This window comes from Musa acuminata, chromosome BXJ2-2 (genome assembly GCF_036884655.1).
Source record: "Musa acuminata AAA Group cultivar baxijiao chromosome BXJ2-2, Cavendish_Baxijiao_AAA, whole genome shotgun sequence".
Classification (NCBI taxonomy): Eukaryota; Viridiplantae; Streptophyta; class Magnoliopsida; order Zingiberales; family Musaceae; genus Musa; species Musa acuminata.
Genome location: NC_088339.1, coordinates 23,348,055 through 23,365,080, shown reverse-complemented (window position 1 = coordinate 23,365,080; position 17,026 = coordinate 23,348,055). Strand labels below are relative to the sequence as shown.

At 42.4% G+C, this 17,026-nt stretch overlaps 2 protein-coding genes across 4 annotated transcripts; one reads left to right on the top strand and one right to left on the bottom strand.

Annotated features, from left to right (window-relative positions):
- The first annotated feature begins 1,855 nt into the window (after positions 1–1,855).
- LOC135605426 (probable receptor-like protein kinase At1g80640) lies at positions 1,856–8,831 on the top strand. Of its 3 annotated transcripts, none has more exons than XM_065095490.1 (13): positions 1,856–4,250; positions 4,431–4,557; positions 4,639–4,949; positions 5,039–5,185; positions 6,716–6,886; positions 6,962–7,209; positions 7,289–7,421; positions 7,514–7,577; positions 7,684–7,780; positions 7,864–7,966; positions 8,129–8,247; positions 8,345–8,434; positions 8,506–8,831. In XM_065095490.1, exons 5-13 carry the CDS (start codon positions 6,718–6,720, stop codon positions 8,668–8,670), a joined length of 1,188 nt encoding a protein of 395 aa, XP_064951562.1. In that variant the 5' UTR covers positions 1,856–4,250; positions 4,431–4,557; positions 4,639–4,949; positions 5,039–5,185; positions 6,716–6,717; the 3' UTR covers positions 8,671–8,831. The 3 variants fall into 3 exon arrangements, with proteins under 3 accessions (XP_064951562.1, XP_064951561.1, XP_064951560.1); XM_065095489.1 differs by having other exon boundaries at positions 5,039–5,322; XM_065095488.1 differs by lacking the exons at positions 1,856–4,250; positions 4,431–4,557; positions 4,639–4,949; positions 5,039–5,185 and adding an exon at positions 6,028–6,402.
- Positions 8,832–10,472: 1,641 nt separating this feature from the next.
- Positions 10,473–12,709, bottom strand: LOC103973979 (zinc finger protein 1). The gene is made up of 2 exons (XM_018822147.2): positions 11,551–12,709; positions 10,473–11,445 (listed from the first exon to the last, which is right to left on the bottom strand). The coding sequence occupies exon 2, from the start codon at positions 11,392–11,394 to the stop codon at positions 10,591–10,593; it is 804 nt and encodes a 267-aa protein (XP_018677692.2). The 5' UTR covers positions 11,395–11,445; positions 11,551–12,709; the 3' UTR covers positions 10,473–10,590.
- Positions 12,710–17,026: the final 4,317 nt, after the last annotated feature.

Genomic DNA, 17,026 nt, shown 5'->3' with positions numbered 1-17,026 from the left:
CAAATACGGTCAACATAAAGTAAAGATAAATTATTTGACAGAGAAGGATTTATTTGAAATCTAATACCTCTCTATCAACAATAGACGTTTTTATTAGGGGAGTGCCCTTGCGAGGAGGTCGAGGAGATGGAAGCAGCCGCTCACACATCTGGCTCTTTCGAGTGAGAGAAGAAGACAAACCAGCTTAAAAATGGCGAGTGGATGAAGTCAGAGATACACACACAGACAGTGGCAAAAATCCATGCCAAGAAACCTCATCTCCTATACCCAAAGCCTCGCAAAAACATCCCTTCAAGTATATACTCATCCGAAAACACTATGATCTCATATGTAATCTCACAAACTTCAAAAAGATTCAGGTCGAGACTTCCAGCCTCCGTTTTGGGTATACCCATCTTTCTTCTCGAGGAATCCAAAACCCTTCACTCGTTTTTGACCGACCGGTGTGTTCTACTTGGACTCTCGTTCTCCTTGGAACGAGCAGATGCAAGGAGCAGCCGTGCGGCTAGAATCAAGCCGCCTCGAAGATGATAATGGCAAAGGGGTGACAGATGGGGACGTGTTGCTCGAGCATGCGCTCACCACAGACACCAAAATGCATGCACGTTGGCGCGTGTCAAGCCCCGCCCAAGACTGCAGAGCTTGGGTGCTCATCTACTTCCAACTTGTCGTCGCGTCTCTCCTTCCCACTTATCTCCGACCTCCGCCACGGCCACGTCGTTTGGCCCCTCGCACCGTGCCGATTCACCAGTACATGTTGCAGATTCAGCTCCGTCCGTGTCAAGGCCAGACACGGCCACGCGGCGGGCGAGACGCGGGCTTCGGTCGTTCTCCAGGCCAAAAAGGCGCCGCCCGGCCGCTCGGTCCGTGGGATCGATCACGTCCACGGTCAATTTCTGCTGGCTGGCTCTTCTCTTACGTCCCCACGCATCTACGTTCACCCAGTCTGTATCGTGATCTGATCACAAGGGATCGTCCTGTTCCATGCATGCCTTGATAAATATACTTCTTCCTCCACTCCCTCTTAGTAGCAGAGGGGAAAAGAGTTGGAGATCGAGGATGGACATGGGCTGGTACAGAGGAATACGGTGAAGTTGAAATAGCATGAGACGATAAGCTCTGGAGATCAGCCTGCGTTGTCTTGTCTCGCTTTGTGATCATTGCCTATTCCTATGACGGAGAGTCCTGAGACGAACGGAGGAGAAAGTCTTTGGAGAGGTGGCACGAGACTCGCACCGCCTGGTACGACCACAGTCAACGATTCCGGTCGTGCCACGCTGTGTGCGTCTGGTGCGCCCCCTCTGCTATTAGCATCAGACTCTTGCCGTCTTCCTTCTTCCTCCTCCAGAGCTCAACTTGTACGGTGTTTTAAACAGGATACTCCTTCTTCTTCTTCTTCTTCTTCTTTTTTATCCATGGCAGAGCAGTCTCTTGTCTCTTTCAGAAGCTTCATTCTGATGGCTGTAGGATCGACCGCTAAAACTATCCACGGCAGATCGAAGAACACAAAGGTCAGGCAAGCAGTCCGCCTCCATGGCTACTCGTGCATGCATGGGCATGGACACAGGTACGTAAGTGTGCTCGGCTTCTGCTGCGGATTATATTTTGTTTCGACGTGTTCATTTTTCGTGGGTTGACTTTCTTTTTTGTGTCCAAGAACGGAACCACGCGTCAGCTTTAGCACGACCCTTCTACAGTGAGAAACTAATAATATTTTGATTTCATAAATAATATGAAATAAAACTATTGATTCGTGCAACTTGAAAATAATAAAAAAAATCGATAAATTCAATAAATATTTTGATGGGTTTTATTAGTGTGTGTGGCGTGCATGTAATTTGTCGGTATTATGTCGGTCTGCCGCAACGTTTCGGTTTGCGTTACACCGCCTGCGTTATCAACGCCATCCGAACTCGGCTCTCTTGTCGCCACCGCATACCAAAATCCTGATTCTAATCCTAAACCCTAGCGAGAAACATCGAGCTCCAGGCGTAAGAAAGCGGAGAAAGAATGCGTCCACGGCAGGCGGAAAGATCCAGAACAAGGATGGTGGCGGAGGTCGTCACGTCCGTTGTGGATCTCGAGCTCGGCACCCACATGGTCCTCTGGCTCAATCGATGAGTCCATCCCGCACACCATTCCCCTCAAGGTGCTTTCTTTCTGTAGGTTGTTTGCCCCAACCTTTTGGCAAAGATTAGGATCTGTGGGTGAATTTGGTCTGGGTTGTTCAATTGCGTCGAGGTTTTGTTATTACTGTGTTCTCCCAATTTATTTCGTTGATTCTGATATCTTCTCAACTTGGAGAAGAAAGCTTCTTGGAATTTGAGCTGTGTGTGGTTAAAATTCCATTTATTGAGTTTCAAGTCATGGTTTTCATGTAACTGAGCTTCTCAATTTGGAATTCGTAGGTTCTTGGTACTCCAGCTATTTTCCATCTTTCGAGTTGAAGTCATGGTTTTTACGTAACCAAGACTTTGTTTTAGGAAATTAAACGGATCTTTTTTTTTCGACGCTCAAAATGATACAAACAACTCAGACCCCGAAGTCTCAAACTAAAACAAGAACAAAAAACTTTTTTTTTTGAGACACTTCTAAACCGAATTAAGAAGCCATGGGTTGTAGGAATCTACTTGGTATTCAGGGGTGAGAGGTTTGCTCTTGTTAGAATGTTTAGATGGGTGTTGTGATTTAAGGTTTGTGTATGTAAACTTTAGTGCCTTGGGATTGATTTTGAGGATCTTTCAAATAGAAATAGTCAAGTTACCTGGGTTTAATAAAAAACAATATATGACTGTTCTTGGTCATGATATAAAAGGTCCTGATATTCTGGACCAAGTCTAGTCTAGCGATGTATAATTTTTCTTGATATGGATCTAGCCCAAACCAGACCCAACCCATGAACAGGTCTTTACTCAGTGAAATCTGTGGTTTCTTACTGTGCCACCTTTTTTAACCTCAGGTACCCCTCTATCTAGTGTGTATTCCCAGATCTTCGATATAATGATAGTGTTAGATGCACTTGTTTACGTTGAGGGGCATGTTCGGAAAATGCATGAATTACATGCTTTCCTAAATGATCCTTGGTAGAGAATTGCTGTTGTACATCTGGAACAGTCCATTGATCATGTTCAAGTGAGAAGAAGTATCTGCATGAACTTCAATTGGATCAATAAGTATGGAGACTTGGATTGTGGCAAGTACTTGTAACATGATCCAACTGTCATCAGTTATACTCTAGATCATGAAGAAAATAATTGTCAGTTGTATTTATCTTAGTTGTCTTTGAATTGACTGTTGTCCGGGCCATGTGTGGGTAATGGTTCTAGTGTTCTATCAATCATCACAAAAGATTTGATAGGTATGCAGCTACTATATGTACCTTCACATTCTATTGCAATCTTATTTTGGGAGTGTCTTCTATATAGGCTGACTGTGTAGCTTTGTATGTGCCGTCTCGATGAGCCTTCATAATTGAAAGTTTGGTCAAGTAAGCTCGTCTTTTTTTGCAGAAACTATAGGTATTTCTTGCCAACCTCTTTAGAAGCTCTTTTCTCTGTTCAAACCAACTGTTTGATTTCTGATTCTCAGTATACGACAGTAGCTGCTATGACCATTATGATGGAATCAGTCAAATCTGTAGCATAGTGAAGAACCTCTTGAAGATTCCTAGAGGAGAAAGAGATGTAAGATATATTCAACCACTACTATATAAAGAATCATGGTTGATACAGCTGTGGATTGTGTAACAAGATGAGTGGTTGAATCTTAACAAAGTGGTTCATAAATATGAAGATGTGGAAATATTACTTGTGGACTGTCGATGTACGCCATCATTTACTGAGATGCAGATCCATCGTGGAGGCATACTGAGATGCAGATACTGTCACATAATCAACGCACAATTAGTGTGAACTCAATTAGAAAAAAAGAATGTCTATTATACCAAGAATTTCAGTTGGACCGAGTTTCATGTATTTGATCTAATTATTGAATAAATGACTAATGTTGCAGTTTTTAAGAGATGCAGTGAAAAGGAGAACAGTGGAGGAGCTAGACCCTTGGCTTGGAATTGCAATTACTTCTGACCATGGGCTCTGAGGTATATTGAAATAGCTGCCCTAACAAGCATCACCTTTGTCTACTGCTGCAACTGGGGTCATTGATGAAATTGTGGAGCAAGACATAGTTGAATGTATGTGGTGCCATACTGAGGAACTGGATCCACGATGCCATTAAGAAACACAGTGCAGGTCTGTGCCCAATTGTCAGTTGACTTGTATTGCTAGTGTAAGTGTTTTTTCTTATGAAACGTGGATGTGGATTTTATTGACGTTCCAGTTGAGATTATTAAACTGATTCAACTTGACATCATACTTGATGCTTTTTTTACTGCCATTGAATGCTAAATTTCTCCCTCCATAATGCTGCAGGTTGTCATTGTTGCAGAGATGGTCAGTGGCTCTTCGTCTTTGCTGATCTGCACTGCACCCCCCCCCCCCCCCCCCCCCCCCCAGAATGATACACTCAAGGCAACGCGGTCATTTGTGTTGAAACCAGGCCAGTTGCCATGGAAACCCTTAATTCTTTCTTACGGTTTCACCCTGCTTGAACATCTCACAAGATTTTTGCTGAAAACAGGATGCCGACTGCCGGCCCCTTCGATTCAACAGCTGACCCGCCAGTTGCAGACCTTAACCTGCACGTGAGTGCACAATGAGCGTCGCCATCTGGGTAATGACGGGACGATGAAACATTACCTAATCTTCTGTCCTCATACTGTGTGTTGTCCGTAGTCACAATCATGCAGCAGCTGCCTCATGGTTGGATCATGAGGAGCTGTATCGAAGCAGGACATGATCGCACGACAGATGCAGGCGATCGCCTCCACCGCTGAAGTGACTGCTGTGTCCACGCAGATGCAGCATCTCGTACCGTGCCCTCCTGCACATGTAAGAAGACTAACCTGTCATTGCGAATAAAAAGCAGTTGAATTCATATTATCTGACCAACTATTTTTGCCTGCAATTATTGTCTGCAGGTAATTCCAGTTGCAAGCACTAAACGTAAATATTATCACCAAGTACAAGAACCCCACCATCATTGAAATCGAAAGCTCACGGTCATGGTGGAGTACACTCTGTACACTTCTGCTATAGTGGTTCACTGCCACTAACCGGGGGTAAAGGTGTGTCCATGTGGCCTAAACGTAAATATTATCACCATGTCTGCCATGTCGGCCAACTTAATGGCATCGACATCAAACCAAGGTGTCCGGTAAACGATTTGGAATCATCTTAGGGCCCCATCTCGACACTACCTCGGGTTAGGCCACTTCGTAATTATTGTTATCATTATTATGCTTTACTTACGTGGCCGTATTTTTCGTAATGAATTTGATGCGTCGGGACCAATTGGCCCATTTAATCATCTGTTTCATGTATGTATATATTGAGAAGAAGGAAAAAAGAAAGAAGTAATAGTCAAGTATGATATAATAATTAATGGGAAATATATTCCATTTATTTGCCCCCTAAAATAAGCACCAGCTTTAATCCCAAACGGTTTTTTGGTTTTTTGGACTTCAAATTATATCCCCTCAATTTAATGAAATTAATAATTACTATGACAACCGGGTCGGGGGAGTGCTGCAAGAGTCGTGCAACTAATGATGTACCGGAGGGATCATGATGATCTCATTGGATCCCAGTTGAGACATCAACCATTCACACATACTGTACTACTCGGCCAGTAGACGACTAAGGATGCAAATCGGTCAAGATGTTATCCAGCATGCAAAATGCTGCCCTCTCTCTGTCTATCTCAATCTATCTGCCTTCTACTTTTCTGGCAACTGCCACATGATTGAGTCCTTGTCTGCCCCCACGCCAAGATCAAAAGGGTTCTCCCGTTCTCCATTAGCCACTGTCGCTTTCTCCCACTCATTTAAGCCAAGGAAAATAAAATTAAATTAATCTGGAAAAGATCTGTTGGGGGATCCCAAAATCCTACCAAGATTTAAAAAAGTGGAAGGGTTGTTTTTTTATCCTGTTGCGTTTGTTGGTGTTGATTTCAGAGAGCAGTGTGGGTTGTTGCCATTGCTCGGTATTTGGATTCCGTGCTTGCTTCCTTGGTTTGGTCCCTTTCCATCCTCCCCTGTGCCTCTGGAGATCTCCTGAGGCCTTTGCTCGCTATCCTTTTTTCCTTGATCAGTGGGAGGAAACATGAGGAGGCCATCACCTCTTCCTCTTCCTTGTCCCATTTGGATCCTCGGCTTCTTTCTCTTGGCTGCGCTCATCGATGCCCAAATGCCATTCATGGCTTCCCCCTTTCCTTCCCCCAATGCATCCTCTTGGAACCGGTCTATCTCTCTGTCTCCGTCGTCTCTCGCACCGCCTCCTGCAGGTGCTACTTCTGATAATTTCCTTCTAGTTCTATATTTGAAGGACTAAATAGACAAAATTGCTTCTTTTCTCGTTTCGATCCATCGGTTTAGCTGATACTACAGAATAGTTGTTGCTTTTTTGAGGTCGAGGTTTCTTTTCGGTCTTCTGATCTCTAAAGAAAATGTGTAATGAAGTTATTTTACTTAGCTTTTTTATGTTCTTTCCAAGATTTGATTTTTATGAGGATCGTTTTCCATTGGTTTCATCATGTATCATCCTCCTTCTGTGGAATGGAATCCCATATGTTGGTAATGCTAACCTTTTGACTGCAGCCATGCAAATCATCGTACGGATTCAACGTCACCATTACCACAAGGAACTGATCGTGGCAATCATCCTTGCCTCGGTTGCGGTGGTAGCGATCGTATCGTCAACAGTTTGTGCCTGGATTTTTTGGCAAAGGAGCCGCAAAACTCTTAATTCAGACGACATTGAAAGCTCAGGTTCTGTAGCGGTACTGGTCTCTGATAGAATCACTATCTAATTGCTGCTCGTGTTCTGAACTTTGGACGATGCAGATGCTGGTAGAGGGACACCATTTGGACCAATTTTGGGCAAGTTCAATTCCTCGAAGGTGTCAAAGAAAGAACTGATGAGTGTGATTGACTATGAATCGTTAGAGTTGGCAACAAACAAATTCAGCGAGAGTAATATCTTGGGGGAAGGTGGATTCAGTTTTGTTTATAAAGCTTGCTTCGATGGTGAAGTCTTTGCTGCAGTGAAGAGATTATCTGGCGGGGGACAGGACTGCGAAAGAGAATTCGAGGTGAGAACCTCCTTCTCGGTTCTGGTTCTTGTTTTGGCAGAAAGTTCTAGCTTTTAATATTTGCTTTCTGTGTTGCCAGAATGAGCTGGATTTGCTTAGAAGAATTTGTCATCCGAACATAGTATCTCTTCTTGGTTATTGTGTGCATGAGGATGCTCGGTTTCTTGTATATGAATTGATGCAAAAAGGATCTCTGGAAGCACAACTTCATGGTACAGCTATATCCTATCTCATCCTGAGTTATTTATATCATGACCATAAAATCTGAAGCTCTAATTTAATTTCGGTGTTTATACTATTGCAGGACCAACTCATGGATCAGCTTTAACATGGCATATGAGAGTAAAAATTGCCCTTGATATAGCAAGGTATCTTGTGATGACACAACGATATTCAAACTGTCTTTGTTTCAATTACTTCTTGCATCTATCTATTTCTGAACCCTTCTCTTTTTCCTGCAATGGTGTCAAACAGAGGATTAGAATATCTTCATGAGCACTGCAACCCTCCAGTGATTCATAGGGATCTTAAGTGCTCCAATATTCTTCTGGATTCAGACTTCAATGCAAAGGTTCATGTGGCATAACTCGATCAATGACATTGTTGTTGACTAAATAAAATGTCATTGATCAAATGAATTCCTTTTGGATACAGATTTCAGATTTTGGCCTTGCGGTGACTGTCGGGAACCATAACAAAGGTGGCATAAAGCTTTCAGGCACTGTCGGCTATGTAGCTCCAGAGTATCTATTGGATGGTATGTGATATTTTCCATTTTTGTGTCAGCATACCTCTCTACCTCTGCTAATTTATCTGTAAACTTGAATATTGATATTTTACAGTCAACATGGTACTATATACAATTAAAAGGCATGAAACAGCCCAGCTATCTGTAGCACAATTAACTCTGATTTTTCAGGTAAGCTCACCGAGAAGAGTGATGTTTATGCATTTGGAGTTGTTTTGCTGGAGCTTCTGATGGGTAGAAAGCCGGTTGAGAAAACTGCACCATCGCAATGCCAATCACTTGTCACGTGGGTATGGTTCCTCAGCTTAAATTATTACACAAATATCGATGCTTGTGTATATATCTTGAGCAAGTAATCAACATTTTAACAATAGCTTCTGTCTTCAGGCTATGCCTCAGCTCACTGACAGATCAAGGCTTCCGAATATAGTTGATCCAGTGATCAGGAACAAAATGGATCTGAAACACCTATATCAAGTTTGTTCTCTAGTTAAACCCTATCGCTCTCCGCTCAGTTCGTTGCTCATGAATGTCATGTCATGGTGCAGGTTGCCGCTGTAGCTGTACTGTGTGTGCAGCGAGAACCAAGTTACAGGCCACTGATAACTGATGTGCTTCACTCTCTCATTCCTCTCGTTCCTACTGAACTCGGGGGTACGTTGAGAGTCACCGAGCCATTATCATGTGTGAATCAAAAATCTTCTGCTCACTAATCACACAAAGTATGACAATCACCTTAGCAAGCTTGTTAGTAGCACCGAAGGCTACACTTTTCTCTTGTTGATGCCCTTATATTTTTTTCTGTTCACTTGCATAAGCGAGCATCGTGTATAACTTTTAAATGAATTTAGTCACTGGTAGAATTGAGATGAAATGAACCCCTCATAGAAGATCTGTTTTATTTTGGGTGAAAGAAATCAATGTAGGGTGGTTTTGTCACCGAAGATAAAATAGTATGGCTTGCTTATAAAGTATCAGGACTTTTTTTTTCCAGAAAATGCAAAGGAAATTTGAGTTACTTCAAATTCTTGAACTGCATGATGGAAACCCTTATTATACATATCAGTACCATTTTGCGATCTTCTGTGATCAGCATTCTTGAATCAACTGCTGTATTCCAGACCTATATAATGGGTTTAACATCTTCAACTCTTGAGCACTGTTTCTTTGAGAGATTATGTGAAGATAAATTCATTGTGCTTAGGGAACCAAGATTCATGTGAAGGACACTCACTTGTCAAAGAACTTTTGACAAGTAAAGACAGAGAACAAAGCCAAGTATATGCAAGTCTTTTTTTCTGAATACCTCATCAGTTATAGATCCAGAATGCTTTGTGGACTATGGCAGCAGTAGAATAATGTGAAGAGAATTTGTACCTCTTTATACAAACCATCTCTTCTAGTTTGATGTACACTCAGATTGAATGAATGAGCAGATTATATACTAAATCCTGTATTAATTTTGAGGGGTAGATATGAATGAGCAGATAATAGCTCATCCAGTTAATATGATGTGCTGACCAATTCAATGCCACTACATGAAGCTTCTTAGTTTCTTCCTGTCCCATCAGATGATTGATGCCTACTCGTGTGATTTGTTTGCTTTTGCTAGAGTCAATAGATTAGGATATGTTATCTGCCAGTCTTGTCCAAAAGGATCATCTCTGCAAGACTCAGGGAAATACCACCTTGCTGCTATACAATCTCTGTTTGACCATGTCTTCCCAGTTCTTGGAAGAAAAATAACACTCTGCATTCTTGCTGAAGAGAATGGCTAACAGGAAGTCATAGGCATACACAAGCGGCTAACATTTGTTTGATATTGACATGACATAGCAGAGTTGGAAGATGCCAACAGTTCCTGCACTAGTCTTGTTTATGGCATTAAACATTATAATCCTCAACAGTATTGTTCTTATTATTATAGTCCTTTGCAGCAAAGTATTGTTTGGTTCTTTGAGATCTAATTCCACAATTGCTGCATCAAACAAATCTTGCCAACAAAAGGAATCCACATCTGAAACTATTGGAAACAGAATATTGCAAGATGAGAGAGAGAGAGAGAGAGTAGAATAAAAACTAACATCACTCATATGCATGCCTTAATATATGAGATTTGGTTATGCATGTAATTAAATTCCCCTCAAACATTAAAAGAAAAAACATGATATGTAATCCCTAAATGACTAAATCAATCAGTGAAGCCAAACTTAGAACTTAATCCAACCCTAAAAGTCATGGATGTCTTAAGTTAATAATGCCTTTAAATATATTGATCTGATAACAGCAGAATGTGGAGTGATTAATGGAGAAAAATAAAATGATTAATGGCATTCCAGTTATAAATTTTCTGGATGTGGCATCAGTTACTTCCTATCAAAGCATCATAAATTGTCTCCTTCAAAATTCACCCCCTCCAATTTTGTTCTTAATCCAATATAACCATAAAGAACACCCAATATAAGAAAAAAATCAATTTAAAAGCAACCAATTATATTCTATACAAAAATCAAAAGTCAGAAGAAAGTAGAAAGAGTTTACTGAACATGAAGCAGCACAGTGTGCAAATTGTTTTTGAGAGAGAAATTAGAATCAAAGCATTAGAAAGCTATACAGTCAAGTCAACTGCTGCTCTAGAGTTTAAGGGACAAGTCAAGCTTAGGCAACTCCTCCTGTCTAGGATTCAAGTGGTTACCACCACCTCCTCCACCACCGCCGCCGCCAACCCAGTGCTTCCCACCCACCGCTGCTGCTGCTGCTATCGCCTCCTCGAACTTGGCCGCCGGCTGTGCTCTTCCTCCGCCGTAGAACTCTTCCGTCAACAACCGCCCTATGGCTGGCTGAGAGTTGGCTATCGGAGACCGCAGCCACCCATGCCGCCCGTACATCAAACCAGCGGCTGTTCCAATGTATGGCTTATGGATCATGGAGTGCACCTGCATGCCGAGCGGCCCGCCGGCGTATGACCCGTGCAGGGGCAGGTTCCCCATGCTTTCCGAAAGCCTGTAACCGACAGCGGCATGATCACCGAGCCCCAGGCCGCCGCGCTTAGCGAGGTTGCGCTCGCGCTTGTGCGCGTTCTGATGCCCGCCGAGCGCCTGCGAACTATAGAACTTCCTCTTGCAGTAGTTGCAGGAGAACACCCGTGGCTCCGACTCCGGCGACGCCGCCTCCTCCGGTGGCGGCGGCTCGGAATTCGACCAGCCGAGCGAACCGATGAGGTTGAGCTCGAGCAGGGGCGATGAAGACGACGATCCATCTTTGGCCGACAGACCCAAATCCAATAAGAAGTTGGTCTTCGACTCGTCTTTCCGTATCAGCTGCTGCGTACTGTCTCCTTCCTCCTCCCTCTTCTCTTCTCTCCTCGTCTGTTCCTCCTCCTCCTCCTCCTCTTCCTCTTCCATGACCCCCGAGTTCTCCGAAGGGCCGACGTCCATGAGAGATCTACAAGATGAACGATTGGACTACTTGGAGAATTCCTTCTTCTCCTGATGAATATAAAGAGAAAGTGAGAAGGCATGCATGGCAAGAGATTGAATGCTATCTCCCTAGTTTGGAAGGACGGACTGATCTCATAGTTTAAATGGAGTTACCGAAAAAGATGGCAAGGGAATGCCTTTGAAATAATGCCTTTGAAAGAAACCCACACAGCTATTAATCTCTTACATTCCCCCTTCTCTCTCCTCGTCGCACCTTCTCTCACAAGACTTTCCATTTGCACCTTTTCGTGGATGCATATCTTTAAATGATTAAGAATAACAAGTGGAAGACAGTCTAAAACTCACCACATGAGATGTGATCGGTGCAAAGGGTTTACAACTGATACAAAGTCAGCAGTATATGAGATTGGATTCACATAGAATATCTACTCATTCTTACTATTAACACTGGACTTTCTGTCTATGGTTCCAACAAGTTAGGGGATGATGAAGGTTCCACATAATTATATTTAGATCACATCTTGTTATTTCTTTATCTGGATGATTCACTTCACTTAAACAGTTGTAATTCTGATCTTATGAAAGAAATCTATAAAAATAAATACACAAATAATCAGAAAGAAATCAACATAAATCATGTAGAGAATAGTATGAGATGATGTCGGAAGGAAATCTGAGAATAATAAGCTGACTTTGATGGATTAGAATTAATTTAAGGAAACTCCTTGGTTGACAAGATAAATATGGATTACCGACTCCTTCCACATCATTTCATGTGTATGTGCAGATTCAACTTCCATGGTTGTCTTTTAGATCTTCGAGGCAGACATTTCAGGTAATGAATTGATCATTGACAACTTTGAGTTCCTTTGATTGCTCCATCAGTTTGACAAGCTTTAATTACTGCCAGTTACGAATATATACTACCTTCTCGTGAAGGGACTTGCAGTGTCCAATTGTCATCTGATATAAATCTTCCCATCAAGATCTGAATTCCTCGAGCAAAAATGAAAAGAGTAGAGATAAGGAATCTGCATGGTTGTAGGATGTCAATCTTCTAAATGAATACTGCTTCCACAGTCACGGCGATCTCTTTCTAAAAGATACAGTCGGAACGAGCGTGAAGGTTTCTCTAAGCAGATCATGCGAACATCAACCAGTCATCGTAATGGATGACAGATGGACAAAAGAGAGGACAACATATATACCTAAGAGATCAGATGAAGAACAAATGCCTTACGGTCTTATCATCATTCTGTTGATTGACAGTGTTGCACATTCCGTCGGTGAGGAGAGGTGTTTGTTCGGGGAAACAAATCCATTCGGTGGCTGCCCGATGAAGGGAGAAGAGATGTCAATGAGAAAGTAGGACCGTTTGTCTTATCGAAGGCCGACATGTGGCCGACAAATGGATAGGAGAGAAGCTTATGTGGAGCATCCAGAATCACTTGCCGGCCAACACTAGGGCTGTGCATGGAGACATGCATTCGCTTCCATGAACTAATCACTTTTGTTGGGTGTTCATCGCCTGCTTCGTCCACCAGCTTTCCACCTTACAAAGAAGATCTCATGAACTAAGACAGGCATTGGCTGAAAGTGTGATCAGTCCTGGAAACAAAAACATGACTTGTTTGCAAGAAGTGCACGCACGTCTCTCGTGTCATGAGAGAACTTTGACAAGGTAAGATTGACATAGTTGAGTTTGGCCGAATGCTACTGGTATCTCGACGTCCGTATCTGCCCCCCGTGCACGCATAGTGGACAGAAAAGCTTGGGTTGGGAAAAGAGGTCACTAAGTCGTCCATCAGGAGATGTGGAAGGGGAAAAAAGTCAACATAATCACGATTAGAAGTCAAAAAGATCATCATTTCATTTCGATCGTGAAGCGAAGGCTTCGATAAATTTTACATCTTATTATAATAGACCTAAGTATTTTGACTCAATATTTTAAGCTTAATAAATATGTTTAATATCATTATCTAGTAAGTAGGGATAAGTTGATACACGTAACATCTTGATTAATTTTAGTTTAAGTATTTTGAACCGATGATTCATGCTTAACATAATTAATAAACCAATTATCTCATCAGATTGGATCGACGAGAAACTCAAGTAGGAGAAGACTATAAGTAGATAAAGCTAGAGACCGCATCGTCATGGAGCCACTATTGGACTAAATCTCACCAGTATCATAATAGGATATGTTAAGTAAGAAAGATTATAACATTCTTGATTAGTGTCACATCGTAAAACAGATAAAGATTAACACTAATTTATAAGACTGCTGTTAACTTTAACTTAATTAAGCCCATCACACCTCTCTGACTGAACATATCACGTCCTCTGGGCAGCAATCTGTAGCAAATTAAGTTTAATACTAAGATGATGCTTATGCTCTGAAGAGTCTTTGCCTTTTTGCACAGAGAGCTTTAAAGAGACTCGGCATATCTGGGCAACAGAAGATGAATCTGGGATAAATGAAACTGGGCAAGTGGATGGTTTACATGACTCATTCGTAAAGGAACAGGGAAATATTTCAGTGCTCAAGTCGACAACTTGACAGTAGTAGTCTCACTTCAGCTGTTACTACTAACTTCAATGTAAAAATGATGACCATAGTACAAAACATAATCCAAAGCCAATGGTAGGGATGGATTTAGAGATTGAAGAACAGGTGTTAGATGGTGATTAGGAATAAGGATTGGGTAATAACAAATGGGATGACTGAGTCTAGATTTGTCCAGATAGAAACTTCACAGTGGTGGCATTGGAATCCCCATCCTCATCATATGCAATGCTTATTTAGTGGAACACATTTGAGTCTACAATAAAAGTCATTCCATGGATGAATCCCAGAACCCATTCCTAACCTCAAATCATGCTGAACTAATAATGAATATGAAAACTAAGGTGAGCAGGCAATCATCTGATTGCAGTCATATTATGAATCATCATTGTCTTTGGTGATTTTTCCAAGTGAGCCCAGTCCAAGTTTCCTATGATACATGTTGGTTGAGCATCAAAGCTTGGGTTATGTTTGGTGTTCAGAATAATTTGCTTTCATGTATGCTTATTTGTGCCTTTCATCCCTTCTGATCTAAGATATTTGAACTCTTTGTATTCTTGCATCTATACATTGCATCAGTGAGGAAATGGGAAGATCAGATTAATCCACAGATAACTTCAAAAACTTGGGCTCATATTTGCTTACAAGATTAATGTGCAGGATTTGCTGTGCATTTAAGATGTTCTCCTTCTCCAAGCTACCACAAACATAAAATACAGTAAGACATGTGCATTCTCATCTAACAGCTAAGCACCTGTGTAAGCATGAGTGCAGCTTATTATAGAAAAAGAAGATTAATAACAAAGATCAAGTACTAGAAAACCTCATTGGAAAGACAATGCAATCATAGAAAGAGAAGAATGGTCCATATATGCAACTTGCAATGGGTAATGGAAACAGCTATATAAATCAATCCTGCTGTGGCCCTACAAGAGTTTGTCTTCTTGCTATTCTCTGTTTCTTGTGTCTATTTGCCACTCATGTCAAGCCACGACCAAGAAATGTCCTAATGGTATGCCAAACTTGAGAGGCCATTTCATCCCTCCGTGATTACGCTAATTTGCATGGCTATGAAAGAAGAACATGATTACCTGATTTCTAGGATTGAGCAAATCACTCCCGAGGACTTTCCTGGATGTAGCAGTACACTAGATTAATAATATTAGGACAAATGCATCTAATCAATGGAGCTTAAAGATGAAGCATGTGAACCATTAAGGCATAAGATGAAGCTAATCAATCAACATAACATATATATACATCATCGTCTCTTACGGAAAGTAAAAGTATCGCAGCATATAAGTTTGTTCTCTACGGAGGAATCACTTGCGCATAAACTCTCACTGCAATTTCCATATGGAATAAAGAAGGCATTGCAAGATCCTCCACCACTGACGTGTGATCCATTCCAAAGATTCTTGTGACTACTATAATGAGGATAAAAGAGGCTCCAACCACACACTCCATTCGTCGCAAGTATTCTAATCCTGAAGCCGACCAATGGATCATAAACTACAGGAATGCGTACACGCCTTGTGGCCATCACCTGATGAAACTTTTAATCATGCAAAGGTGTGCAGGCACAGCTTTGAACAGAAGCCAAACTTTGGAGGAGTATTGAATTGCATGAAAGTACGCTAAAGCTGATCTCCTTGAGATATAAATGCAGATATCGAAAACCCATCTCTTAATTGCTGCAGTGTCATCTTCTATGGCTCCACTTGCATTAAACAACCTGATCTCAAAGATGAGACAAAAGTGTTGTCATCCTTATTCTCGGTAGTGAAGAATGCTGATGGCTTTTGCGCACATGGTTGTCTATATTTTATTGCCTAGTGCTTAACTTGGCGAACAATTCCAAAGCTTCTCCTCATCAGTTGCATTTGAAGGTACAGTTGATGATCGAGAGAGAGAGAGAGAGAGAGAGTTCTTTTGTTCCTTTCGACACCCACTCGAAGGGTTTTCATCGTCTGCTTCTTCTGAGCTCCCTTCGCTGGTGATATCTTGACGCCCTTTCCACACCCCGACGACAGAGACCCACAAAAGAAAACCCCCCCCCCCCCCCCCCTCAGCCTCAGAGACGCCCAAACGCGACATCAGCCAACATCACAAGTGGGACCCGCCAATCGGATTCCCTCCCGACCGAAACGCGTTTTCCAACTGCTCCACGCCACGGCCCCACTGGGATTCCGCCAGTCGACGTGCACCACGCGTCGTCTCGGACGGCCCGCGGATGGCCGTTGGATCAGCCGGCCGGACGCATTTCGTCCGCACAAAAACACTGCCACCGGAAACGACCACCGTCGCGACTTCCCCCGCGACATTTCGCATACAACTTGTACCCTTCTCAAACATTAGAAAAGACCCCTACCAGCTTCGAGCAAATGATACGTATGACATGACCCTACCACGGTAGAGGATGCCTTCCTTGGGGAAAGGGGTCTTGTCTCATATGAGCAAAGCAGGCGAAAGCGAAAGGGACTCTTGGAAAGATGCCCCAAAGGCCAAGGTTGGTCCCTGTTGTGGTGGGTCTCTGGTGCCTGGTCAGTAAGAGGATCGAGTGAACCAGGAACCAAAGCTTCACCGGCGGTCATGGAGGCTTGATTGGCCAAAGATGACATGAAGACAAGTGAGATGTTGCTGTGCTGTGACTGCACATGTTGCATTCTTTATGGTTCAGCCATCTGAATGTTTTGGTGAGTCAAAAAGTTCATCATCTACAAAGTAATTGTTAGGCCAAAGCATTTACAGCTTTCAGATCCAATTCCACATACACCTACGGTGCACTGACACGGAGGTAGTAGGTTGCACTTTTAGGCAGGTACAAGTCCACCGAGTGGTAGTGGGGATTGGTCCGCAGATGATGCTGACACAAACTTGGGTGCTCGGCTGTTTCAGGCTGATGTTTATGTGATGAGTTAGTGGTTCGACACTGTTCTTGACAGCCAAATCATGATAAGGACATGAAACTTGGGGACATGATTTGCTTGTTTTAGGCTGATGTTTGACGAGTATGTGGAAGGCAGCAAAGGGATGATCTCATGACACCCATCTTCTCTTCCC

Bases quoted from the DNA above. Each gene is read 5' to 3' on its own strand.
- LOC135605426 (XM_065095488.1), top strand. From the start codon at position 6,222: ATGAGGAGGCCATCACCTCTTCCTCTTCCTTGTCCCATTTGGATCCTC. The intron at 7,210-7,288 runs GTGAGAACCTCC...CTGTGTTGCCAG, and splicing joins ACTGCGAAAGAGAATTCGAG to AATGAGCTGGATTTGCTTAG. The intron at 7,578-7,683 runs GTATCTTGTGAT...GGTGTCAAACAG, and splicing joins ATTGCCCTTGATATAGCAAG to AGGATTAGAATATCTTCATG.
- LOC103973979 (XM_018822147.2), bottom strand. From the start codon at position 11,394: ATGGACGTCGGCCCTTCGGAGAACTCGGGGGTCATGGAAGAGGAAGAG.